This window comes from Odontomachus brunneus, unplaced genomic scaffold (genome assembly GCF_010583005.1).
Source record: "Odontomachus brunneus isolate Ranch 3 - 2012 unplaced genomic scaffold, Obru_v1 Obru_scaffold_184, whole genome shotgun sequence".
In the NCBI taxonomy this organism is placed as follows: domain Eukaryota; kingdom Metazoa; phylum Arthropoda; class Insecta; order Hymenoptera; family Formicidae; genus Odontomachus; species Odontomachus brunneus.
Genome location: NW_022639634.1, coordinates 481,750 through 508,171, shown reverse-complemented (window position 1 = coordinate 508,171; position 26,422 = coordinate 481,750). Strand labels below are relative to the sequence as shown.

The 26,422-nt window shown below is 44.1% G+C and overlaps 1 protein-coding gene across 6 annotated transcripts in view; it reads right to left on the bottom strand.

Annotated features, from left to right (window-relative positions):
• Positions 1-5,272: 5,272 nt before the first annotated feature.
• The window catches only part of LOC116851660 (MOXD1 homolog 2), a 291,701-nt gene continuing 270,551 nt past the window's right edge, over positions 5,273-26,422 (bottom strand). For 5 of the 6 annotated variants that reach the window (XM_032831308.1, XM_032831309.1, XM_032831306.1 and 2 more), the window contains 5 exons: positions 25,768-25,854; positions 20,886-21,068; positions 18,724-19,176; positions 16,185-16,378; positions 5,273-14,790 (listed from right to left, as the gene is read on the bottom strand). In XM_032831308.1, the coding sequence (XP_032687199.1) occupies positions 14,313-14,790; positions 16,185-16,378; positions 18,724-19,176; positions 20,886-21,068; positions 25,768-25,854 (1,395 nt within the window). In that variant the 3' untranslated portion in view covers positions 5,273-14,312. The remainder of the gene's footprint in view (positions 14,791-16,184; positions 16,379-18,723; positions 19,177-20,885; positions 21,069-25,767; positions 25,855-26,422) is intronic. The other variant, XM_032831311.1, reaches the window with a different exon arrangement.

The window sequence follows — 26,422 nt, the reverse complement described above, 5'->3', positions numbered from 1 at the left end:
CAATTTGTGCAAGCGAACCTTTGTTCCTGTATATAAAAAAGAAAAAGAAGAAAGCGACTGACGCGAGCTCTGGCCATGTCTGCGCCAAAAAGTCGTACTTTTCACTCAAGAATTTCAATTATCAAATTTCTCATAGTCGGTAGGAATCATACTTCGTTAACATTGTCGAAATGTCATTTAGAGATTTTTATTTCTCGCCTTGTCGAATAAAAAGTTTTAATTTTTACGTTTTACATTTTACGTTTTGTATTAATTTTCTTTACAGTTTCTTTCTCTTTTCCTCTCTCTCTCTTTCCAACTCAAAGTAACGAGTTCATTTCCTTTCAATTATTTTCACTTGAGAAAATTTCCCTGTTGATTCAGGAACTCCGAGCAATCATCGTACATTGCTCGCAATTGTCCGCGAACTTCTCCATTTTTTCAATTTCCACAGTTTCAACTCACGCGTGAATCATACCCAATTAAACCTCGCCATTTCGCGCCATCAGAAGTTACGCGATCGTGATTTCGGTGAGTTTCCGTGAAAATTTCTACTTTTTACTTTCGCACTCTTCGAACAAAATTGCTCCATTTGCTCTTCGATTGGGATGAATTTTAAGCGAATCGCGCTGAGAAAAAAAAGAGAAAGTAATTCTGCTCCTTTTGTTTGAATATTGTGTATAAGCGATATCGGACAAAAGAGAATACGGTCAAGGTACTACGAGTCGTACTGAACAATCGAGATGACTTCGTTTCTCCGTCGTTACCTTGGAGATAGCGTCAATAATAGAGTGGCCTCAAAGGAGAACGATCGAATTGATCGGACACTCATTACAGGAAGACAAATTTGTCCAGAAGCCATAAATTCGTGAGAATCGTTCGTGCGGAGTAAAGTTCTCGTGAGATCGAAGTTCTGCCGTAGAAACGTCGCAGGTAGGACTGTAGAATCGTAGACTGTAGATCAGCGACGGGCACTTTATCAGCTAAAAGTCGGACACGGTTCGGTGTCGGAAGGACGACTGGGAGAGGAGCAGATTTACATGCGAGCGGCGCATTCGAGACCCGCGACCTTTCGCGTTCAAGGGACATATCGCCCCTTATGGATACGCGCGATAACTCGCATAACTTATGCAATCTCGGCCGCCTCACCATGCAAAGTGGGTTAGTCCGTTATTTCAATGGAACGACGACGGTCCCATGACGATGAAGCTATAAAGGATATGAAAGTACGAGGGTAAACTTCACATCGCTCGCAATTATAGGGAATGACGCACGTGTGCCAAGAGAACACGCTGTATTTCGAAAAGGGATATACCGGCTCGTTCAAAAACTCAATTCCATTTTCTGTCCTTTTCGACGACCAATTGCGCACGAGTATGCGAATACTGTCGTAACGTTGGCAAAAGGTAGATGAGTAGATAGATAGATACTTAATTACGTTTATTATCACTTAGAGTTTTGCTCTAAGAGCGTGTATAAAATAGATGAGAAACTTTTTGAGATATATTAAATAAAAAATAAAATAAGAACAAAGAGACAAAAGAAATTAAATATGATACATGCGTTATATGCGTTAGAGATAGACAGAATAATAGATAAACGCTTTCATTGGATCATAGATAATGATGGTGATTACTTGGAAAAATTTCTGATGAAAAATTTCTCTCCACTGAATGCAGTAAAGTCGAGTTGGACTCAAAAAATCAGAAAAATTTGTTGCAATTTTTTAACTAAATTAGACTTTATTCGTTGGGGAAAGAATTCTTTTTCAGTCAAATAATTATCGTCGATCACATCGAATTTTTTGATCTGTGTAGTAAACAGGTTTTAAGGAGAGAGTGAGATTATCAATGATTATTTAGTCGTATAAAACAACGTATCAAACATGCTCTTTTAATTTTAATATTTTTTTCATCTACATTGATTTCTTAATTATTTCACCGACTGCTATTCTCAATTCTCCTATACAATTCGCTGGCATTTCAAATAACTTCCTCTCTTCCTGTTTATTTTCACTATGCTTCCAGTCTCGTTACCAAATACGCATCGTGACTCGAGCCGGGAAAACAATCAACGGGACGGAAGATCGCGGCAGGGCGCGTCCCCGTTGTCGCCGTCATCGTCGTTGTCGTCGTCGTTTTCAATCGGCGAACGCAGGTTCAAATCGCCCGTAGCCTTTATCAACGGGATTTAATTAACTCTCGAGGAAAGTAATAATGGCGCATTTTACATAAACTCCCGCGGCGGCGAGAGAGCGCTGAGGAGTGTCACCTGGGACATCGATTCATTCGGGAAACGCGGCCTCGTTATTGCGTCGTTCCTAGGTGGGATAACAAAGCGCAGCTGCGATATCGCCGTCTGAAACAGTCCCCGAGTTCTCCGGCCGCGTACTCGCGACGAGTATCGAACGTATAATAACTCCATCGTGCTCTCGGCGTTTCCTATCTCGCCAATTGCAGGCGGCGGTCGAAGTTTTAAGAGAAGACCCCTCTCCTCGTCCCTCTTCCGGCCCACCAGCGAGTTCGTAAAACGAGACTCGCGATCGTTTCTCTGTTTTATCTTGTCTCTCGCTGATTATATTCACCGGGTTTCATCTCGAATGCGTTTACATTTCGCATTCTCCTATACTCTGCTTCTCTGCATCTGTGCTCACTAAATGTCACATTTGCATGTGACAAACTGATACATTTATTATTATATGTTACGCTATTAATGCAGCATTGATCTACCAATGCAATATTCTGTATATAGCATCAACCTCTTTAGTGACTGCGCGCTTCTCCATAGGATGGTTCTTATTCTTTTTAAATGAGCACATCTAGATTTTTCTTTTCTTCATTGAAAAGTAGAATATATTTAACTTTCACTTGTAATTGCCAAGTGAATTAAGAAAAATACAATAGTTTCAGTAAATAAAAAGAACTTAATATCTTATCACGAAACTTTTTTGGGCATACCTTAATCCTACTTAATCCTTAATTCGTGATTAATCCGTGATTTTTACATATATAGTCTTCCATTTTTGTCCATGTTCCATTTTAAGTAATTATAAATCAAGATACGTTTTAAATATAAAATAATAATTTTTGAGCATAGCAAATTAAAAGCATGTATTTAAGAAATGCTTCATATTGATTTCCACATGTTCGCTTAAGGGTTGAGGGAGTAATAGCACTTCGATTATCATTTAATTGTCATGAAATTTAACGTTGATCTATACTTACATCAAGAGCTGACGACAATTGTGAGATATCCAGGTATTGTCCATGCACTGTGAGGAAAAAAAGTTTCGCTAATTTAACAAAATGCCGGTATCTGACCCCATAATGGAGATAGATGATTTGTTCAAATTTACTACTCTAAGCAACACTTGTTGCTTAGGGCAACAATGGAGACGTAAACTGACCTAATCGAAACAGACAAGAACGAATGTAACTAGTATCTCGGGCAATGTATGTGCTTGTAAAAATGTGAAGAATGATGAGAAATGATTTGCGAAGGTAATCAAACAGCAAACGTGCTCTTGTTCCACGATAACCGAGGCTTTTTCCTCAGTGTGAACATGCCACGCGATATATCGTGTCCGCAGAGTACGGAGATCCGCGAAATGGGCGCGAAAAATTGGCGCGATCGTCGGCCGTGCGCGCGGGCGCAACGACGGCCGTCGTAGAGCGGCGCGGCGAGTCCAAGTTTGATTAAGTGGCGGCCGTTAGCCGCGTGCACCAGTATTAGCGAACTTGCCGAGAACTTGTTCATTAATGGATCGGGGCTCTCCCGGACGCCTTGGGTAAATCCACGCTGTAATCCGACGGGCGAGCTCGTCGGACGGCAATTGAAACTGCCAACGGCAGCCGAACTGCCGTCCCGGGTCGCCCGCAAGTAATATACGCGCGTATAATTAGTTGCGTCGCACACTCGATAGCGCGCTCCGTCGGGGTGATTTGTTGGACATGGTAATTTTATCGCTCGCGTGTATGTCCACGTGGCGTGTTTCCGCCGAACGAGGCCGCGCAGAGATTGCGGATGCTCGCTACGGCGCGCTCGATGCTAACGAGGATCGATATTTGGCTGTCGGCGATCTTGTGTGAACTGACCTCTCGTCGGTATTGACAATTAATATTGTGTCTTAAGAGGATGCTGGAGTTGATGATGAGCTCGAAAAAATGTCGATAACGTAGAAGGGATCGCGTTCTCTTCACGCCAGCAGAAAACACGCATACATAAAAATCATCTGCAAACTTTTCGTATACTTTTCAGCTCCCACATTCAGCTGTAAAAATACAGAAATAAAAATTCGAAATTTTCGTTAGCAGAGAAAACGCGGTACGTACCTTTGCTTCAGTTTTAAGCTCTGCATAACTTTTGTATTAAGTACAAAATACTTACACCAACTAACAGTTCGACATGTCGATTTCAAGATTTTGTATTGTTTCCATCGCGCATTGATCAATACTCCAACTCATTACTGCGCATACTTTCAGTGTGCAAAAGCGTTTGTAATACTGTGCAGCCGATATACGTAAATCTTGCAGAAGTCGGTATTTGGCCGGTAAAGTTTTCAGGCATGGTATTCGAGCGCGCTATCGTTCTCGCGAAGCGCATTGTTGTCACGATGTACGGTAAGGAAAGCACCCTCGAAAATATCGTTAGCGTATCCTCAGCTCGCGTTACGTTCGAAATACGGTCGGCCGGTCGGTTGGTCGGTCGGTAGACAACGGAAATTGATGATGACAGAAGAGCGGGAACTTCACCGTCCGGAAATTAGTGACTCGAAGTAGAACACGGAGAGCACAGGTGCGCCAGATAAAAATATTAGAGGAAACTCCGCTGCTATTGCCGGTCTACGCGATTATCGACCACACAGATCGGCGGGTTTGCTCACTGTGCAATTTCTGAACGCACGACGATCTATCTCTCGCCGGATCGAGTATTAAAATTACGCAATATCGAGTAAACTCCACTTACCTGCCGAGTTTTCTTGTACTTTTATCAGTATGTCGTTTCTCTCTTCATTACACTGGTCGTATTTTGATGACAAAATTAAATCATACAAATTATATCAGTGAAAAACATCCCATGAAAACATTAAAGAACTAAACTACATATAACGATTTCAACCACGAAAGAGTGTTTCGCCAGTTGAGTGACAACTGACGTGTGATTGGCCGCAGAATCGGAAATTGCTGAGATAGATGACAGTCGCGGATTTTCAAACGTCGATAAATCACGGGATCCGGGACGAAGAGGATGCCGGAGGGAGGAGATGAGAATCGATCAATGAAATGCACACATGTTAGAAAAACATTTACATATTTATATATATAAAATATAATACAATTTGTTACAGTGTGTAGATGATAGTGTAGCGTTTAGATGTTAATATCGAGTGTAAATCGGGTAGGTATAAATCTAAGAGCATTATGGAAGGATAGGGCGTTCGGTGTATGTATATTATAAAGATATAAGACGCTGTTCAGCCACACCTATCCGCAGTAGGTATCGAATGTGTGTGTGTAAGGTGCCTATGAGGTTCGCGTCGGACGTCGTTTAAATCTAAAAACTATATACAGGACATTCTATATTTACACGCACACGCTATCCGCCCGATTTCCCTTATATGCACTCTCTCGCGTTTACGCATTACCGCTTCGATCGCCATACGCTGTCTTTGCTCTCCGACAAAGGGCGCGCAAAACTCGCGGAGAGCCGGCGATCGCTAAATCCTCTACGTACAGTACATACATTTTCGATTTCCCGGCCTTCACCACATACTCGTCGAGCCCGCGGCGACCTCGAACGTCGACGTCGATCGACTTTGCGCGCACTCGCGCTCCAAACGGGGAATCGTATCCCACTCGAATTCGGTTCGGTACTCCCGGTGGAATAAACATTTTTGTTGGGAAGTGGTGGAAGGTGACGTCGCTACTTCGAGACGCCGCGAGGCGATTCGATTTTCCGCTGCCGTCGTTGTCGTCGTCGCCGCTGTCGTCTTCACCGCGACGAGGATTTTGCATTCGAGAAAAGGGGGAATATATTCTGTTGACTCTGCGGTTATTCTCCGCGCGCGCGCGATTCCCGTGTAATAACTCCGTTCGCCGGAAACACGCGTGTTCTAATTTGCGAGAAAAGAGGGACGCGGATATACGAGTCGTTGGAAAAGTGCACGGCTTAATAGAGAGATAGCGCGAACTTAGTCGAATCTCTTTATTACTCATATCTCAGAGTCTTTCTTCAATAAGTTGAAAGTGATCTGATGATTAGTGTTTGGGTGACGGTGCGCCAAAGTGGAACGCCTCGAGTGTCTCGGTGCGTGTTCATTGTTTCACGGCTTGGCTTGTTTTTAGAGTGAAATGGTAGAACCAGGTATCATCGACAGTTATGAGTCGGTGCTGAAAGTCCCTCAGACTGCGACAAAAGCATACCAGGAGAAACAATGAAACTGTTGAGCTGAGTGTTTGCTGGTGTGACCAAACGCAGGATCCGTCGCTCGCAGAGCTCACTTTGGCGCACTGTGAGACCAAGACCAATGGACAAATCGCTCCATACTATCACACTTAGCTAATGAAAGAAGGCGCTGTCATACGGTACTCTCTTAACCCTTTCAGTCTTAAGAGTGAAATTTTGAATTTATTTATATTAGGGCATTTCTATGACTTAGAATATACATAAAATTCAAAAATATACAAAAATTTTTTTCAAAAATTTGCCATTTTCAAAAAACAAAGCAAGGTTCGCAAGATTTGCAACTACTTGAAGCTCCGTAATGGAGAATAGAACATTCATAATCGTATGGTGTCGGACTGAATCACTTAGCGAGAGCGGGGGAAAAGATAGAGTGGCAAAACCTGACCCACACAATTGTGGATATAGGGACTGAAAGAGTTAAAGTAAATCAGTGAATAATCACTGATATCAGTTATAAGTATAGCATTGAGCACTTTCAGTTCAACACTTATAACTGCAAATCAGTGTATATTCACTGTTTTCAGATGTTTCACTGATTCATTTTAAGAGAGTAGATGGAGATTTAACCAAGTTCTCGCGCCATTTCCGTAGGTCACGTGTTTTTTTTTTTCCGAACGACCCACGTATATATTTCACGATCGGGTGTTGAAGAAGCGATCGATATCTCGAAAGGACAAATTCGCTCCGGAGAAAACGTGTCGCCGGTCACGCGTCGTCGAGGAGGTGGTGAACACCGGCAATCTCGTGACGGAAAAGAAGATCGTCTAATATACGCCTACGTACGATACAAGATCATCGAGTATAAATGGCGCAATATAACGACGCTCTACCGTTATATCTAAACGTAATTCATTAATTAGCCCACTTTAAAGGACATTTACTCGTGACGCTTTTTTTCGCTTGATTGTTCTGTTCATATCACCGGCGGTACCTAGCACCCATCCGCGTCGCCGACGATCCGCGACGGCGGATCGCCCCCGATTGCCGTCGTCGGCTCATCGCCGACGAGAATTATCGACTCACCAAGAACGAGGACGAGACACCGCGTCGTCCTCGCTCATTGCGCAACGATGCTTACGAGCCCGTTCCCGACGAAGCCAAAGATCGCCCGACATTCAGCGAATCCTAGGACGCGTAACGGAGTGAGAGAGAAGAAAGAGGGAGGGATGGAGGAGTAAAAAAAGGAAAAGAGAGAAGATAATACAGCGAAAAAACTGTGGTGAAATCGGTCGAAAGGTTTAGCTAACACTTTCAATCGCCAAACTGGTCTCGTTGAGATCGATCAGACGCGCGCATTGTCGACTTATCTCGAGGAAAAAGGAAAGCATGTCAACGTGTCGGATATAAAACCGCGATGCTAATTTGGGTATTCGATATATCAGAGGATTTCGAAAAATTGACCCGAATAAAATAACACGTCCTCATAACAATAACATAAACCCTCACAGCTTTTAGTTACTAGCTTAGCTTTGAACTAAACCTTGTTTAGCTACGAACTGAATCTTGACGACTAAAACAAGACAACTGAACGCGGATGATTGCTTCTGAAGGAAGTTTCAATCTTTCGGTTTATCTTTCAGGTGTACACAGTGTAAAAACGCGAGCACGGCGCATATCCCGTATGTGTGTGTGTCCTTATTTAACGGATCGTCGATGTAAACATTCCGTTTGGAGCCGACGAATTTCTCGAAAAATATCGAGTAACTCTCCGCAGCGGAAGCTCGCGCTCGCGGCTAACGGTTTATCGGTGAAAAAAGCGAGGGAGAGAGAGGGGAAAAAGGAAAAAAAAATAGCCGGCCGCGGTGTAGCCGTCTCTTTGCGTATAATAATTGTCCGGCGTGTGCCGTCGTGAGTTATCGAAAATAGTTGGCCGAACAACTATGAACCATCGAGCACCGTTGGGAGTCGACGTCATACGCGGATTTATCGTCTGGCAACCGCTTCCTCCCCCCTCATCGCCAGGATATAGTTCTCGCCCGTTCTCGCGGTTGAAACGGGACCGATCGGAACACAATATTCGCGTAAAGCGATATACCGGCAGTTCTCGGCAATTTCGACTCGACAAGTACAGCGCGTGGTCACCAGCGAATGACCTCCGCGCCGCTGGTGACCCTTAAGTGGTCGATGGCGATCGGAGACCGCGTTGTCTCGTAATACACGGAAAAAGCAACTCCGTTAGAGCGTAACTGAATTCTCTGTTACTTGGGGGGAGGGGGGACCAGATGAAAAACTCGCTCGTGGGAACAAAGACTCCCTGTAGGAGCTTTCCGCTCAGCCAATTGCTCTCGGTTATCTTGACTCGAGTTTTCATGCAGCTGTGAACGTTCTCGGATGAGCGTTTTCAACTCACAGTACTCGGGGATATTGTTACTCGCCAGTTTCTCGCCTGGTACCCACGCGCACCAACTGAAATCTTTTTTCTTTTCCTTTTCCGCATACGAACAAAATTGCCTCACACGGAGATAACACTTTTCCGCCTTCCGCTCTTTCGTTTTTCTCTTTTTTTGCAAATTTCCATTTGCGCATAAGCTACGTCGCAATTGTAAGTCGCTCATCGACGCGATGTGTGGTTCCGTCGCTGTAACCTTACCTTTCCCTGGCTCGTATTTTCGCTGATAAATTTCATTCACTTTTGGCGGGGAAATGTGGGTTCATACTATGCTCTGCAACTAAATGGGGCGTCGCAACATGATATTCTCGGCAAAGTTGTCGCGACTACTTAAGGGTTAAGGTACGGCCACTCGATTGCTCCTAGAGTCTTCTCTATACATACACACGCGCGCGCACACACACACAGACAGATTTCCCTATGACATTTACGAATTACCAGTTAGTATTAAATTGTAAAACGTAGCTACGTGTCCGATTACCGATTAGTCGCGCTACGTTGAGACTTGGCTACATTAGAAGGGGATGGGGAGGAGGAAGGAGCGCAACTCTTTCCGATCTAACACCGAAAAACGTGAGGTGCCGAAAAGGTGGAGAAGTAGACGCGAAAGGAAAAGTTATTCAAATAATTCGGAGATGACTTGACCAACAGAGCTCCCCGTTATTTTCTTTTTGTTTTACGCTTTTTTTTTTGGTTTTTTCTTATTTATTTATTTTTTTGCTTTTCTCCTATTAATACCGCACGGTGCAAAGTTGAAGTAACGGTAATGGCGCGTGTTCGGGGACACCTCCGTTTCGTTTGATTTCAAAGTGAAATAGAGTAAAGAACAAATCCGAGTCGAGAGAGAGAGTCATTTAAATGGAAATTATCGGGAGAAGCTTTCGAGTCGAATGCAAATCGCGATGCAGATTGTATCGATCAAAAACGTTGGTTCAATCCCCGGACGTTGGCGAGTTCACTAGGCACGTCGTAGACATATATTTATTCGCATCGTGTAACCGATACAAGCACGTACGGCTAACGATAATAACGATTACGATCAGAGAGAATGTCTGGTAATATTGACTGCAAACCATAAGCTCTCTGGTGTGGAATAAACGCGACTTTGGTAGAATCGGATAGATTCCGTTTCCGAGGTGATAACACCTCGCGAAGTGTTGCATTGTAACGCCGGAGACAGACTGGATCGTGGCTTTCGCGAAAATCATAATCGCTAATTCAGCTTTTACCCTTACTGATCGATCGATCGCAAATTATCGCACGGTCAAACGCACATCGATCACTCCTCGATCGACGATCGTTGCGGATCATCACCGGATAATTAAAGTCACACCTGTGCCGGAGACAGTGTCTGCCTGCGATGCGTCAGACTCGTCGAAAATCTCGTGAGTGCGAGGGTGTGTGTTGACGCGTGTTTATATGTAACATTGTAGGAAAGAGAGAGATGTGTCGGGTCGCGCAAGTAATCGCTTTATACATTAAATAAAGAATAAATAACCGCCCGTGCACGGATCGACGAGCATTTTGGACAAGCGCGTGAATAACGTTACACGTAATAAACTGTACAGAATATTACAAAGAGTTGTCGGGTATGTATAATATGTATATTTATATATATATGTATAGTGTGTGTTTCTCTATTTATATATTTATATATAAACGTTGGTTAAGTAACACCAGTCGCGAAACGCTCAACGAAAGAGAATATTACTGTTCCTGCAACGAGACTTAGATTCTCGCACGGAATTGCCATCGCGTGCAAATCAACCAATGCTTATACGATCATTGTTCGAGTAATAAAAATGAAAAACGTCGCTATCACTATCGCTACCATCTAGTCAACAAAATGTACAGACTTGGGTGGGAACCGTGCGAGCGCGACTCGTTTCGTGGCCATCGAAATCATCGTGACTCGTCCGAGCAAAATAATGTTCCTCGGGAATCGAGATTCTCACTTCCATAAAAACGAAATAAAATCTCGCGAGCAATCTCTTCATGATAAATAAAAGTGCGTTGAAAAAAAGCGATAATGTACGTTAATTCTGGCTGCTATTTAACTAATAATTTCTTTTTTAATTATTTCGTTGCGTGTGAGAGAAATTCATAAGATTCTAAACTAAAACATCAATTCGACAACTTTGCATATTTATTATTTCTTCTGTGGATTCTCGACTCGACTTTCTTTGCTTCATGGAAAGGCAATATCTGGAGGAAAATTTCTTCTCGTGCTCCGAACGAACCTACGACTAAATTCAAATCGGAACCGCGGCAAACTCAGTCGCTGTGTCCTCTCCAACGGGAGAGAAACATAATCCTTAGCCCGCTTCGAAAATCGCGACGCCTCGCCCGGTTCCCGAACAGCAAATAAACAGCCAACAATTAAGCTCTCTCGTAAGAAGCTTGAAAGTAATTCGCGTCGAGACGCGGACGATACGCGAAAATTCGCATATTAGGGTATCTCTCGCTCGGGGTCGTCGGCCGATAAGGTCGCGCGCAATGAAAAATCAAACGGCATTCTCTCTACGCGTTCATTATTAAATGTCATCTCCTCCGCCCATCGAGATGGATCAGATACATTTTAATGCTGCCTGAAAGTAGCTTCGGTTCGTGACACAGCGCGAGATAACCATCGCGGAATCGATGACGGTAGAATCACGACAATGAATCACATTGGGTGATGACAGTGAGTGGCAGCTTTATCGGGCAGTGTGATCGCGGGAGATTAACTAATGAACTAAAACTGTAAATGAATAGTGAAGTCACCAGTGCCGCAACGTTTGTATCCCGCCGCGTCGCTCACGGGAGATGAGTAGTTCGATCGTTATCAATCCGTAGATTGTTAAACTGTACGAATCAACGGTTGCATTCTACAACCGAGTTGTATTCACGGATCGTAAGCCAATCAAAACGCGCCGCAAACAATTTTCTTCGCGATACTTTGTTTGGATAATCGCTGCCTCTTTCTCGGGTCACGCAATATGTGTATCGCCGCGAGTAAATTTCGTTTGTTCTTCTCGTGATCGAGATACTGTGTGTCGACTATGCTTTTGCATAAAATACTGTTACGGACCCAAAAGCTTTGGAATTATCGATCTCTTGATTTATCAGAGAGAGAGAGAGCTCGAGATTTGCCTTGACAAATCGATTTTTTCACTTTATAAAGATCTCTTGACATTATTAATACATACAATCGAGACATACACAAAAATTCTGCAATTATTGTCTCTTGATTTATCAAAGAGTTCGAGATTTATCTCGAGATTTATCTCGATAAATAAAAAAATCTCCTAAACTTTTAATTTTATTAAAAATCTATTAAGTCGATAATATTAACACAAATCAACGAGTCGAGACTGATCTCGATGAATGAAAAGATTTTGTGATATCTTAATTTTGTTACAAATCTCTCGCTATTATCAATACATGTCGAAGCGAGACGGCGAATGTACACCGGAATAGAGAAAGCCGCGGCGATATTTATTTTCGCCGTCGAGATGCAGCTTACACTTCGACTTGGACGCGTCGCCAATGCACACGCGACACGGCCAACGAGCTCGCATCCGAGAAATATCCCGCCAGGTCAGTGGTCCCGCGCGCGAACGCACGGAACAGCACGGATTTTCTACGCGATAGCGTATCTCGAGTGCGCGATAAACGCGACAGTCCCGGGTTTAAATAATAATACGTGTGACGCTCAAACGAGAGAATCGTCGTGACGCACGGTGTTGTTACGCGCGGACTGGGACACGTCTGTCACGCTCGAAGCACGTCGTATCGCAAACACCTCTCTATTACGTAACAATGGTGCGCGCGCGAGGGCGGAGGTCGCGAAAGAGAAAAGCCGATCGCGAAACAAGGACGCGATAGATCCGATCCTTCGCGCTCGGTTTCACCGCTGGCTAAATTAATGCGTTGCACATCCGCTTCCGCTCAGCGCAGCGTCATTAACTCTCTCACACTCCGCGTCTCACCCCCTTTCCACCCTCTCTTTGCGTCTCTTCCTCCTTCGAGCTTTGCCAAATAATTTTCGAATTCCGGGATGAGAACGTTTCAATAGTCTCTCACCCCAGGTCCCGAAATCGCGCGTGTGCTCGGGGATTAAACTATATACAGAGGAGAATATTGAAGAGTCTAAGACTTTTAGAACGCTCCGTCAAACCAAAAATGTCAGAATGAACTTGCTCGAAATAGACGCGGCGAAAGTGTTCTCTGTACATTTATTTGCTACCTCGTAGATGTTCCCGTAAAAATAGCGGCTACAGCGTACATATATGTGTATGTATACGTATATATAGAGTCATTCTCGTTTCACGATACACGATGAGAGAACGATACGGCAGTTACAGCCTTCTTCTTAAATCAAGACGTCAAATATCACAGAAGCGACAGCTCTACGTGGAGAAACGACTCTAATAATCGACGAAATAATCGGTAGATACGTTCGATTTTTTTTGTGTGTGTTTTACTGTGTCACACCTTTACCGTTCGCGATTCTTCATTTCGACACTGTCCATGACACATAAACTGTAAAGCTACGTTGGAAAGGAGAGAATTAACGTTCCTCGCCGGTGAAACCGAGCACCGTGTACGGCGATGGATGAGAGACGCCCCTCTCATATCTCGATGTGTGTGACGCCACCGTAAAATTACCATAATTTTATTTCAACACCTATATATAAATCGAGATAACGTGGATCCGGTAATTTCCACTACGTCTTCTATGATATATGTATGTATATAGGTTTCACCTACATCCTCCTGACCGAATGGTGATTGCAATTGTCCTTTCCCCCACTCGCAGAAGTGCGGCCGAAGGCTGGCGAACTCTTCGCGATGCGCGCGTGGCCGAAGAGTTTCCGCGCGAGATGCTTATTTCAACCGTCACGTATGAATCCAGTCTCGAAATATTACGTGCGTCAGGAGACGGCGCGATGTAACGTCAGCACCGCGAGATTTCCGAGAGCAATGCTCACGTCGCTTCGTGGAAAATAAACGTCTCCTGTCGTTGTCAGCGCGCGCGCGTCCCGATTGCGTTACGAGCTTCCCCGACTTGGTCGTCGCTGCCACAAATGTGCCGCATTTGCTCGTCCGGACGATAATGAGGAGTCAAAAGAGATGGAAAAATTCCATCGCCGAATAACGCGTCACGACGTGTGCGAAGAGCACGCCAGCAGGTGGCCGGGCCGCGCGCCCACCTTCACGCAACCGTCCACCGCTCCGCAAAGAAGTACCGATCGAATCTGCCGACGAATCCCGGGCGGCTCGTGGAACGATGATAACATCTATATCCTAGCAGCTAAGTTGTCGCGTCGCTGAGATTGGCATGTACTTACATGAACGTACGCGCGCACGCATGCAGCGTGTGCGCGCGTACGCTCCGGTCGTTGCTGGGTTCGCCGCGGGTTCGATCGCGATGGATGACTCCGTCAGGGGTGATCCCGGCACCGAGGGAAATCGGCCGGTCGCGCGGCGACGACGTTCACCTGAACGCGGCGCCGACGGCGACCGTGGCAACGGCGAGGATCATCGCCGCCGAGACCGTGCGGCCGGACGAGCTGCCGGCCGTCGGTCCCGCGTCGCTGCTACGAGACACTTTGCTGCGCACCAGCTGGCCCCGCTCGACCGCGTTCGACTCGTCGCTGTCGGGGTCGACCGGCGCGCCGATGTCGTCGTCTTCGCTCAGCAGCATCGACAGCTTGTTGCGCAGCGGCTTCTTGGCGCAGGGCGCGCTCGCCTCCTCGTATGGCCTGAGGATGCGCGGGTAGTGCACCTCGAGGTTGTCCGTGCCGGGCAGGGCGCCCTTGCCGCTGCCGCAAAGCGGCTTGAACGTGCCGCTGCGGGTGACCTCTTGGAAGCTTTGGAAGTTCGTCACCCAGTCGTAGCCCAACAGACGCTCCTCCAGCGTCAGGCCCGCCAGCTGTTTCGGCTCCTCGATCATCACCGGGCTGGAACCCCTGCTCCAAATTTAAGTGTTTTCGTAGAGTCACTGTTCCTCCTGTCACCGACCTTGCTTTCATATATTTTGCAACTGTTTTTTTACACTCAGTTTTGCACGCTATTCCCGTTATTTCAACGCAATTTTATCCCGGCCTCTCTATTTTTGATATCTTTTTATATCACGTTTTATAGCTCTCGCTCGCTCTCTTGTAAAACGCAATTCGCTTATATGCTTATCTTCTTTTCTAATATTTCGGAATATTTTTTAAACGAGATTTATTAAAAGAATGTATAAAACTTTCTATTTATAGTGAAAGAGACATATTTTCCCGTCGATCTACGTTTATCAGAGTTATGGAAATATGTTAAGAGAGGGACCGCAAGGTCTCGCGAGAGATCGACAGATGCCAAAGAAAGTGTGATAAAGCTGAGGAAAATCACGATGTATCCGATAAGTGTTACGTAACGTTACGTCGAGCAGCATGTCTGCGCCGCGATATAACCGTCGCTCGTTGAGTTAACGACAGTCGGCGCTTTCGTGACGTACAGATTGTCCCTAATAGCCAATTTAGAGCGATCAGAGAGCAAAACGTCGGACGATTGTCGTTTGCATAGGGCCATATAAACGTTCCCGGTGGCAACGTGCGGTGCGACGACTTGCGTGTCGTCTTAATGCGTCATCAAACGTCGCGCAAGCGATGCGTCAAACGCGCGATCGTAACGACAGTTTTAAGAGACGACAAGAATACGAATGGGCCGCGAGGCAGATTTACGTCCAAGATGATAAAATACGATTAATCGAATATCAATGAAAATATTTCCTGAAACTTTATACCTAAAAAAATTTAATCTTATCCTCAGCAGAATCTTCTTATAGCTTCAAGAAAATCCTTCTGAAGTCGTAAGAAAAATAATCTAATACTCAACATAATTAGAGAGGATTTTCCTAAAACTAAAAGAAAGATATTCTAATACTCATAAATAATACTCATAAAACTCTAGTTACATGGTGCTATTTACTGTATTCTAAGCGAAAACTTTTACTGAAAGAATATTTCTTTTCTAATGAAGAAAATTGACTCAATTTATTTAATTAACAGGAATAAAATTCTTTTAAATGTACAAAATTACAAGAAGAGAAGAACATATACAAAAATTGATAAATATATTCATTCGTCGATATATACATCAAATATATACATCACAAGTCCGTGCTTAAAATATTTTTACTAGTTTATTTAGTTTTAGAAGAATGCTCTTCATCTTATATATGAAAGAACTTCGCTAAGGATAAAAGATTAAATTTCTTGGAATGTAACTCTTCTTATATATGTCGTCTCTCGTCGCAGATCGCATAACCATTCTTCGTTGACGACGGTCGCGCGCGAATTAACGAAAGTATTTAGGAACTTACTGCTTTAATTTCTGGATTCCCAAGCTGTGCAGTACGGTCGGTAGCGACGGTAAAGAATAACAGAGAGACAACTCAATGCGCGGATAATAGAGAGCGGACACCAGGCAAGTTTCTTCTCTCGTCCCCAAGCCGCCGAGCGTGATGGCCCCCCGGGTTTCGGACGAGTACGTGCATTCGGCGACCAAGTGATCACCCTGTAATATAAAAAGAATCGCCGAACGTGAGCATCGCCGAGCCATATAACGGAGAATCTTAAAAGTTCGAGGACTTTAGTGCGGTCGATATAATCCGTAATAAAACGAAACAACACCCGCGCCGTTTCGTATAGTCCCCCCTTCCTCCCTCTCTTCCTCCTTTTCTCTCTTTTTCCGGTCGTGTATTATTTCTCAATATAAAATCTACACGAAAAAAAGATATGACGCACATAATCAGAAATATTTAGCTGTGAGCAACACAGTTGCATTATCCCAGTCATCTCTGTGTGATGGTAATGTATGATTGATGGACATGATATAATTGATGTGACTCAGTTAATTTGTCAATCACATCAATCACATCAATGTCATTGCGCGTGATTTGTACTGAGAAAAAAGCCTGGTATTAATTATAATTACATAGAGAAATAATTACTTTATGGTTAAATTAACCATAAAGTAATTTATGGTCAAAGAAACCATTTTTTACTAAATCCTATTATAATGTAACAATCTTACATGCATGTTACAATTACTATTTTTGCGTTAGAATAACAAAAAAAGCTATAATTTTAGTTAAAACAACCATTTTTTCTCTTAGTGTGGCGATCAGAAATTAATTGGAGTGATGTTTACTGCGGATACATCCTGGAGTAACTAGACATCGTTAGTGCTGCCAGTAACTCAGCAATTGCTCTGTGGTTACAGCAACCACAGAGTAATTAGTTGCTCCATATTTTGTTATTGAAACTAGTTGTGTAGCACAACAAGATTTACGTGTCGCCAACTCTGATTTTTTCCGTGTACAATGATCTTAATTCGCATATATCTTTTGCGACACGACGTGATCGTGATTATATTTAATATTTAAATCGCAATTTTTTTCGATCGTATCGTAACGCGAAATCGTTTTCTTATGTAAACCGATTAAGTACATCGATTTGGTTTCCTTACTATTATAATTTTTCGCCGCGTTAACACGTAATAACGTTCAAATACTGCCGGTTCGAAAACAATTAAACTCAGGTTCATGCCCTGCATCCGTAGCATGTCTGCACTTTACGTGATCAAAGCTATACTTATTGCACGTTAATAAACTTTGTAACAAGCTCATAAACTTTCTGATACGTGCTGTGCGTTATAACGCGGCTTATACCACGCTCACGACAGCATTAACGAAAGCCGTGCAACGTGGCGGAAACAGAACAGAAAAATAAGAGCATTAAACGGCTACTGTGGATACGTGTATGTATAAAGAAAGAGCTGCACTCGCGCAGCGTCTAAGAATAATATCTCGGATTACTTTGGTAGGGAAAATCTCGACGGATAGAGAGAGTTGGAAATCCCTCTCCCGATCCTTTGCGATTCTCTTTCTCTCTTCAGCTAATCGGAGATATTTTATAATTACATCTAGCTAAGACAATCGCTACGGGAGAGATGAAAGTCGATAAATTGGATTCTGATATGAAGGTGAAACGAGAGCTTTATTCTTTAGCTCGGTAATGCGTCCCGTTTTTCTTTCTCCGAGTAATTATGCTCGCGACGGGAATGAATAAAAAATTTGAAAATGCGAATAAACAAAAGAATGCCCTAAGTGACAATTGCATTCGTTTTTCGTAATAAATCAGCCAAAGTACACGACGCAATATAGTATTGATCCTTTATTACACTCTTATACACTCTGACAGATGAGAGTGTAATGAGGATACTCACGATTTGCCTGAATCTTTCGTTGCAGTTGCGACGTCGCATGTCCTATATATCATCACTTCGCTTCCTCAATCATAATCGATTACTGCGCAAACGCACCAATAATGTCTCGCAATTACACAGACATCTACAATATACCAATGGACCGTAAGAGCCTTGAGACACATGTCCCAGTGTATAATGTACCACTACACATCCGACACATAATGTATCGACTCAGTACCCTCTCACAGGCGGAGAATTCTTGTATTTATGGAGTGACTGCATTCCAATTAGTCACTAAGCCCGCTGCCAATGCGTTATTTGAGTACATAGCTCTTGGGTAAATTGAATCTAAGGAGTGCATAACGAGGTTCACGATCTAGTACATTACAGATATCTGTGTTCAATTGTGGCAATTGGGAGCGCTGCCACTCGATTTGGAAAAAACGTGTGCAAATCGTTTTGCGAGCGAACGTACATTGTTAATTGATTAGTTTATTTTCATCGTGAGATTGCTGGGTCACTAATTGGCACGTTCATCTTAAAAGAAACGAGTGAAGAAGGGAAGAAAGTGACATGACGTTGAAGAACGTTGAGAACATCGTCTCTTCCTGCCGGCGCGAGCTTAGATGAGCCATTTAAACGATACTCACCGGGTACACCTTAATCGGTCGCTGCAACCTCCGATATTCCTGATAATTGGGATTGTAGTTGACGTCGGCGGCGATTGGCGGCAGCTCCTCGCCAGCGCGGATCTGCCGTAGGCGCACTTTCCTGCCAAGTTGGTGGGTGTGCATGATGACGGCGAACATGTTGATGCCGGTGTTCGGTATCGTCTGTTCGGTGCAGTCGGAGATGCAGTGGCCCTCAGAGACCACCTCGTGTTGGCCGGGCGGTATGATGTGCCGCCAGTTCGGGTCGATGCCGACGCTGAGTATGCCGGCGTCGTGGACGCGCACTTGCTCGGTGTAGAGAAGACGTAGGCCGCTGCTGTCGCTGATGAAGGCGTCCAGCTGCGGGTTCGTATAGTGCGTCTCCAGCATGTAGTAGTGAGGCCCGTTGGACGGATTGAGCGGGTATCCGGCCTCCGGCGGATAATTAAAGCCCTGGTGCAGCGCAAGGGAGAAGGAAACGATGGATTATGCAGAAGCCGAGCCGGTAAATAAAAACAGGACCGGTGCCAGCGCCGGCAATGAGCACGCCGCTGCCGCCGTCGCCGCCACCGGTCCGGTTCTGATCGGAGAAGAGCTGCGATCTGGTCGGGTCTGATCCGTTCCCTGCCCCTGACGCGACGCTCTCAGCTCGTAATCGGTGTACACGCCGCGACCGGTTCGATCATCCATCAGCGAGCGGGGCCCGCTGGAAATTGTCGCTCACGGAATTCGTTTCCTTATTGGCGGGGCGCGCGCGCGCACACGCGAATTACCCGGCCCGGTACGTAGGCTAATTCTCATTTTCGGACCGTCGATGACGAGCGCGAGATAACGATCCGGTCGATTCGCGGAATCGCGCCGCTGATCGCTGCCTTAATAACCGCCTCGGATCTAGATTTATCGCGGCGATGATTTGGATCGCGCGCATCGTACGATGTTTGCATTATTGAACGGGACTTCTCCTTTTATCTCAGGACTCCGAACTGAAATTCTATCGAGCACTCGCGAGTTTCGCTAAAATTATCCCGCGATGCCGCGCCTTATCCGTCATGGAGATTTTCCTTAATATTTCATTGTTTTCCATCTGACGTCGAGATTCGCTCAGCGACGCGCGCGTGACGGTGTTACTACGCGAATTTAAACACTGACGTCACCTAATCGCGAAATAGGGCGTAGCAGCGGCGAATTGATTCGCCATCGAGAGGAATACGAATAAAGCATAAGTGCAAAGGTGAAATTAAAAGCTGCCGCTGAATAAATCATCGAATATGACGGCGAGTAATCGCGTCCAATCGGTTGACGTTATTATCGACGTATCGCTCTTAAAAATTCCCTGAAAGTCATACGCAAGATCCCGCGATGTCTCACGCTCGATCGCAACTTCGCAGGGTGTTACCGATAACCACGAAGAAGCAAGTTTGCGGTGTTCCTGTTCTCACTATTGGTATGCATTACACCGGACTCGGAATTATCACGAAACTCTGAACGTGTCTTCCACGATCGCGCGTAACTCTCGTCGACGAAGCAGTCGGGCTTACATATAGTAAAGCGACAGATTTTTCAAATAATCGATATCGCGAATTTATAAACTCGAATTACAGAATATCACATCACGTCCCTTCATTAAGAAAAATCTCAAGAGAATTTTTAAAGACATTACCTACTTTGAATAGCTGTTGCATCAAAATATAACATCGCAAAGATTATTTTGCTCTCTCTCTCTCTCTCTCTCTCTCTCTCTCTCTCTCTCTCTCTCTCTCTCTCTCTCTCTCTCTCTCTCTCTCTCTCTCTCTCTCTCTCTCTCTCTCTCTCTCTCTCTCTCTCTCTCTCTCTCTCTCTCTCTCTCTCTCTCTCTCTCTCTCTCTCTCTCTCTCTCTTTCTCTACTGACAACTTGAGCCATTTTACTTCCCAATAACTTGAAGATAGGCTTCGATTCGCGATGAGGAAGTAATCAAATTAGATGATAAAAGAATCTTAATTGACGATATTAGAGTTCGTAATCAATGGGACGGTGGACAAATCTTCAAATTTCGCGATCAGTCTTTTCTATAATTTCTCGGTGTTTCTTATGATTCTCGAAAAAGTGACAATACGCAAAAGCTCGATACTCGCATCGAGGTCTAGTCATGCCAAAACAGCCTAAGTGAAGTTCTTGACGTACCTCAGAACCGAGACTCCAAGTGGCTGCGATCGTGTTGCACTGGAATGCGGGTTTATCAGGAGCGTTACAGACATCCCCGTTCGTTTGAGCCGCGGCCTCCAATTGGGTTTGATTTCCGCGGCACTCGTACAGAGTCATGTGGTGCAGGTATTGGTGGCTTCCCGGCTGAATAACTGGTTCGTACTGAAATACAGAACAGGCGTACAAGCTCGTAACGAGAATCAATGTCGAGTGCATTTCGGGTGTCTTCGCCGCGTATGCATAACTGCGGAACTATGCATGCCTCGGATTTCTTATTGCGGTAAAATCCAGCGAATCAATCGGGAAAAGGAGTAGCAGGGGTCGCGTAACTTCATTTGAAAACAATCAGTCGTATAATTTTGTTAACGGGCATTAATAAAACAAGACACACATACACTATCTCCTTTAAATTTAAGACAAGTTTGGTTTTACGACCAACTGACTTAATTATGAAGTCTTCCCATACACAGCTGCAGTTTCGTATTAAAGCGAGGCGAATATTCGTACGGATTAACCGAATTACTAGTCCGACGGCTAGCTGCGAGTATCGACAGAAAGCAGGAGCGCTTTGCGCGCCTAGGAAGCTGCCGGGTCTTTTTGCCAGTTTAAAGGAAGCTGTTCGAGCGCAAAATTGGAAAAGAGCGCGGACTTAGGCGCAAACGTAACGCGCAGTATCTCTCGCGTGTTCTCTCTCTCTCTCTCTCTCTTTCTCTGTATGTGTGTGTGTGTGTGTGTGTGGAAAACGTGCTGTTCTTCCAATTCATTCTCGATAGGAACAACAAATTAAGGTCCCGGCCGATCACTCGACCGTTAACCTCGGAATTCCTCGCTGCCCCGTCAATGGAAGTTCCGTAAAACGCGAGGGGGATTCGCGTTTTAAGCGGTTGAGTTATCGGAACGCTAATCGTCTCACTCCTCACTGCCCGATCTGCGCCATAGAAACACACAGTGCAATCGCATCGCGTAGTTGAGTCACGTCCGATTGGGTTCGGGATTCAGGTGTCGGTCGGTCGGTCGGTCGGTCGAACGGAAAGATAGAGCGAACTATATCAACCAGCCGCGCATATTTCGCGAGTTCGCCGGGTGCGAACATAAACATCAACAGCGCGGAGGACCGAGGCAAAGTAGAAATGTGAAACACGAGGAATAACGAATAATAGGATAACGAATAACGAGTAATAGGATAACATGACACTCAGGACTAATAGGGAATTCAATAGGGTACAGAAATAGAAGTAGAATTGTTGAGGGAAGAATGCGGCGGAGACTCCGGAGGTAAAAAATCAAACATAGTTCGAAACGAACACGTAGAGATAAAATAAGAGGAGAACGTGGTACTCGCGAAGAAATTCATGCAATGATGAAGCAGTTGGTACAAAAGATTTATCATCTTTGTACTAAATTAGGAAGTCTGGATATTGAAGACGCAAACAAGTCCTCAGATGTCTAAAATAAAAGTGTGATTTTTTTCATCAACGTCGATTAAGCTTTAATCTGAGTTTAAACTGTCTTCAGCCAAAGACCTGAATTCGGGTTAAGATTTAATCGACGTTGGTGAGAACCGGGCTTTACATGCCTAAGAACAGTTGTTTTGTTCATTTTATTTATAAAAACTGTAAATCTTTCGAAATTGAACAAGTTTGTTTGCTACTTTATTTGACAAACATGACAAGCCTTTTGCTAATCAATTTAATAGAAATTTGAAATATAGAAAATAAAGAGAGAATAATAGCAATAATAGAATATGACACAGAATTAATGGAGATATAATAGGGAAAAGAAAAATTAGAAGGAAAGAAGAGTTGCGAAGATTCCTAAGATACAAAATCAAATGTGAAAACGTAAAGGTGGAATAAGGAGAAAACGCGCTACTTGCGAAGAAACTAACCGCGATGATGAAGTGTTAGAATGCTGCAAAAGATTTGTCATTTTTCTATTAAATTCTCAGAGCGAAATTTCAAGTAATGAATGAAACTATGAGTCCTCGGATATCTAAAATAAATCTTGGATGTCTAAGGAACAGATGTTGTTCATTTCGTTCGTAAGAATGATTAATCTTCCGAAATTGGATAATATTGTTTTCTACTTTATTTGACAAACACGACAGGTTTTTTGCACCAATCTAATAGGGATAATAGAATGATATAACAGGATTAATAGAGGTATAAGGTATAATAGATACAACAATAACAATTTGGAAGGAAGGAAGAGTTGCGGGAGCTCGTAGGAGTACAAAATCAGACGTGGAGAACATAGAGGTGGAATGAAAAGGGAACGCGTTACTCGCGAAGAAACTGACGCGACGGCGATGACCATTAGTCACTCGTTCGCTCGTTCCGGCTTTCCGGCAACTGTCGGGCTTCGCTGTCTCGCGCTGAATAACAATCGCGCGAAATTCGGACTGGATTCGGCTGGACAAGATTTTATTGACTTATCATTTGCCTGGCGAGTGGAGCGTAACTTGGAACATAAAACACGAATTACTTGGAAATGTCTCCCGGCTAAATTATTCGCGAACATAAAATTCGCGTCGAGGCCCGGCGAAAGCGTACGAGCGTGTAAACTCCGAAATGCGCACCAAATACAGAGGTATCGTCCGCAATTTTTCTATATCAATGGATCCAAGGATTATGGCTTTTCAAATCGGGAGACCTTTTTTCCAATTTGACGTGAATCCTTCCTCAACGGAAATACGTTCTCTACTATTCATCAGCGGAAATGCGCATCGTATCGCATCGCTTCTCATCTACTCGCGCGTATATTATACACTAGCACGACAGAGATATTAGATTTGGAAATATGAAAAAATGTAAAATACAAGAAAAAAAAGAATTTGATTTGATTAACCAAATATCTAATGAAAAACATAAACAAACCGGAATTCCGATCGAAGTTACCAGAATTTTATTCAAGTTGACAAGAATTCTAGTTAACCAAACCAGATTTCTGGTTAAGCAGAAATTTTGTGAACTTAAACAGAATTGTGTGGTGTAACAACTTCTCTCTCAACCGAAATACTAGAGAAGTTCGTTCATATATTTCACCAGAAATATATTTAGTTCAACCAAACCATTTTTTCCCCTTAAAACTTTTCATGACATATAGAACCAATTTTTTGATAGCAAAAACTACTTGGATTCAAGTTTAAGCTCTATTCCAACAGTGTTGAATTTCATGTGTTTAAACAGAGTTTAAACTTGAGAATCTATGTTGTAATTATAGAAAGTTGTAAATATAGAAAGTTGTAAATATAGAAAGATCGGTCTATAGAGGTACATAATAAAGCCGGCAATCGTGACAATGTTCCACCCGTGTTGTTTTCCCTGGTTCCCGGCGGATGGAGAGCAGTGCAGATCGCGAAACATTAGCATAACGTAAAATACATTCGAGACTATCAGCAATAAAATATTCTGTGTCACGTCGGGTTCGTACGAGCGGACGTCGACAAACACGTTTTACTGTCTGCTCTGCGGTTTACTACCTGTCCGACTGCGATTTTTAACGCGCAATTTGGAGAATCGCACGCTCCTGCATCGGAATGGGGCTTATTACCGTGCCGTGAATCGGTACGTGGTAGTAATACGGGCTTTACGACCGGCTGCTTCGTCACTGTCGCATTTATCGACGACATCTCGCGCATCGATCTGTCATCGTTGGTAGTGAAACCGGCGGCCGGAACGACGAAACGATCTCGCCGCCTACCGCATCGCCCCGATCCCGCCGTCGTGCAGATCCGCCCAGTCGCATATTCGCCACGTAATTTCGCAGCCGAATTAATCGATCGACCCGTGCGCCGGCCCCTCAAATCAAAGGAATATCTCGTAATCGAGCGGGTATAATGAAACGCGATTACTCTTTATTGTCTGCTGTAAAAAGTTGGAATTGCTCGTGACATAAGGTGCAATATTACAATGTTTAAAATCATTTCAATACTTTTTTGTTATACGTCGTTTAAAAAAAATGATCCTACTGAAAAGACGAAGCTACATATTAAGGAGGGCGAATTATTTTTTCGCGCCAAAGAAGCAACAATATTTGGGACTTTATTTAAGAAAAAAACTGCTAATTGAGTATGTCTGAATTTTGTATATGTGATTAAGTAATTTTACACTTAAACAAAAAATTTATTTTTATTTTTTGTGCGGAAATGACGTCACAAAACCTGCAGTTTTCCTGATTTGCACGGTTTACGTTTTTACAATAATCCAAAATCAAAAAGAGACATGAAAAAAATTTTTTTATAAAATAGTCCATTTTCAGACTCCACTTTCAGTAGGTTTTTTTTTATGAATTTTCGGTCATTGTTGCACTCTTCGAACCGAAAAGGTAATTTGTCCCTTTAAAAAGACGAAGCTACGTATTAATCTTTAAAGCGATCTTATCCATTATTGAAACGTTACACGAGCGTGCGCTAAAAGGTGCGAAGCTACGAATCGGAACGGTTCTTGCCTCCGGTGCGTCGAAACGTCCCTAATAGAACCGTCGACGGTTGATTATCCGCTACAGAACGTCGTAATCTCCAGATTATCATTTCGCGCGGCACACTTATCGGATAGCTACCTGGAGGACGTCGCGTCTGCAGACGCGAAAACACGCGAAGCAGAAGAGTATCTCTCGTACGGGAAAGGGGGCGGGAAGAGGATAGGGGGAGTAGGAGGAGGAGTCGGCAAACTCGACGTGCAGTTTCTTCGGCATTACAAGAGCATCCACCTTCGCTTTAATCAAGTCGGAGAGCGGCGGGCGGGCAGGCAGGCAGGCAGGCAGGCAGGCAGGCAGGCAGGCAGGCAGGCAGGCAGGCAGGCAGACGCGCGCGCGAGCGAGCGAGCTACCGTAAACGGGTTATATACCTGGAGGAACTCACCTTCACGACGTGGTGTTTGCGATCAATGCTCGGCATCTTCAGGACACGGCACCAGAGCAGCGTGTCTTGCCCCATGGGTAAACGAACCTGCGCAGCAATTCGAATGGTACTTCGTTAAACCATGAGTATAATTCCATGCGAAACTAACGGATGGAGTTACTGCTACGTCGGGACGAAGTATCGATACTTCCTCTCTATCGACGTCGACACGTCCCCCTCCCCGTAACTATGTGTATATATATATATATATAAACGTTTCCCGCCGTGGGTTTTCACGTCGGGAGGAAGACAAGATCGTGATACGCGAGATTAAACGCATATATGTAGAGCAAGCGTAAAAAGGACGAGAGAAAATGGACCAGCAGATACGCAGATAATACGGGTAGAACCGATTGTACACGAAAGCGTAAATATATCGTATGCACTCGCCCTACATAATACGGTTATCCTCGCTTACTTGGAGGTTTATCTTTAAATATCGATATTGACGCTTCAAAAGTGAGAGAGAAAGAGATGCTTGTGAAAATTCTCGAAACACGAAGACAGACGACTTGTCGACGCGTGATCATCCCCCAGTAAAAAATACATCCAGATATTTTTATCCCGTTAACGTGGTTAGAGCATTCTCTCTCTCTCTCTCTCTCTCTCTCTCTCT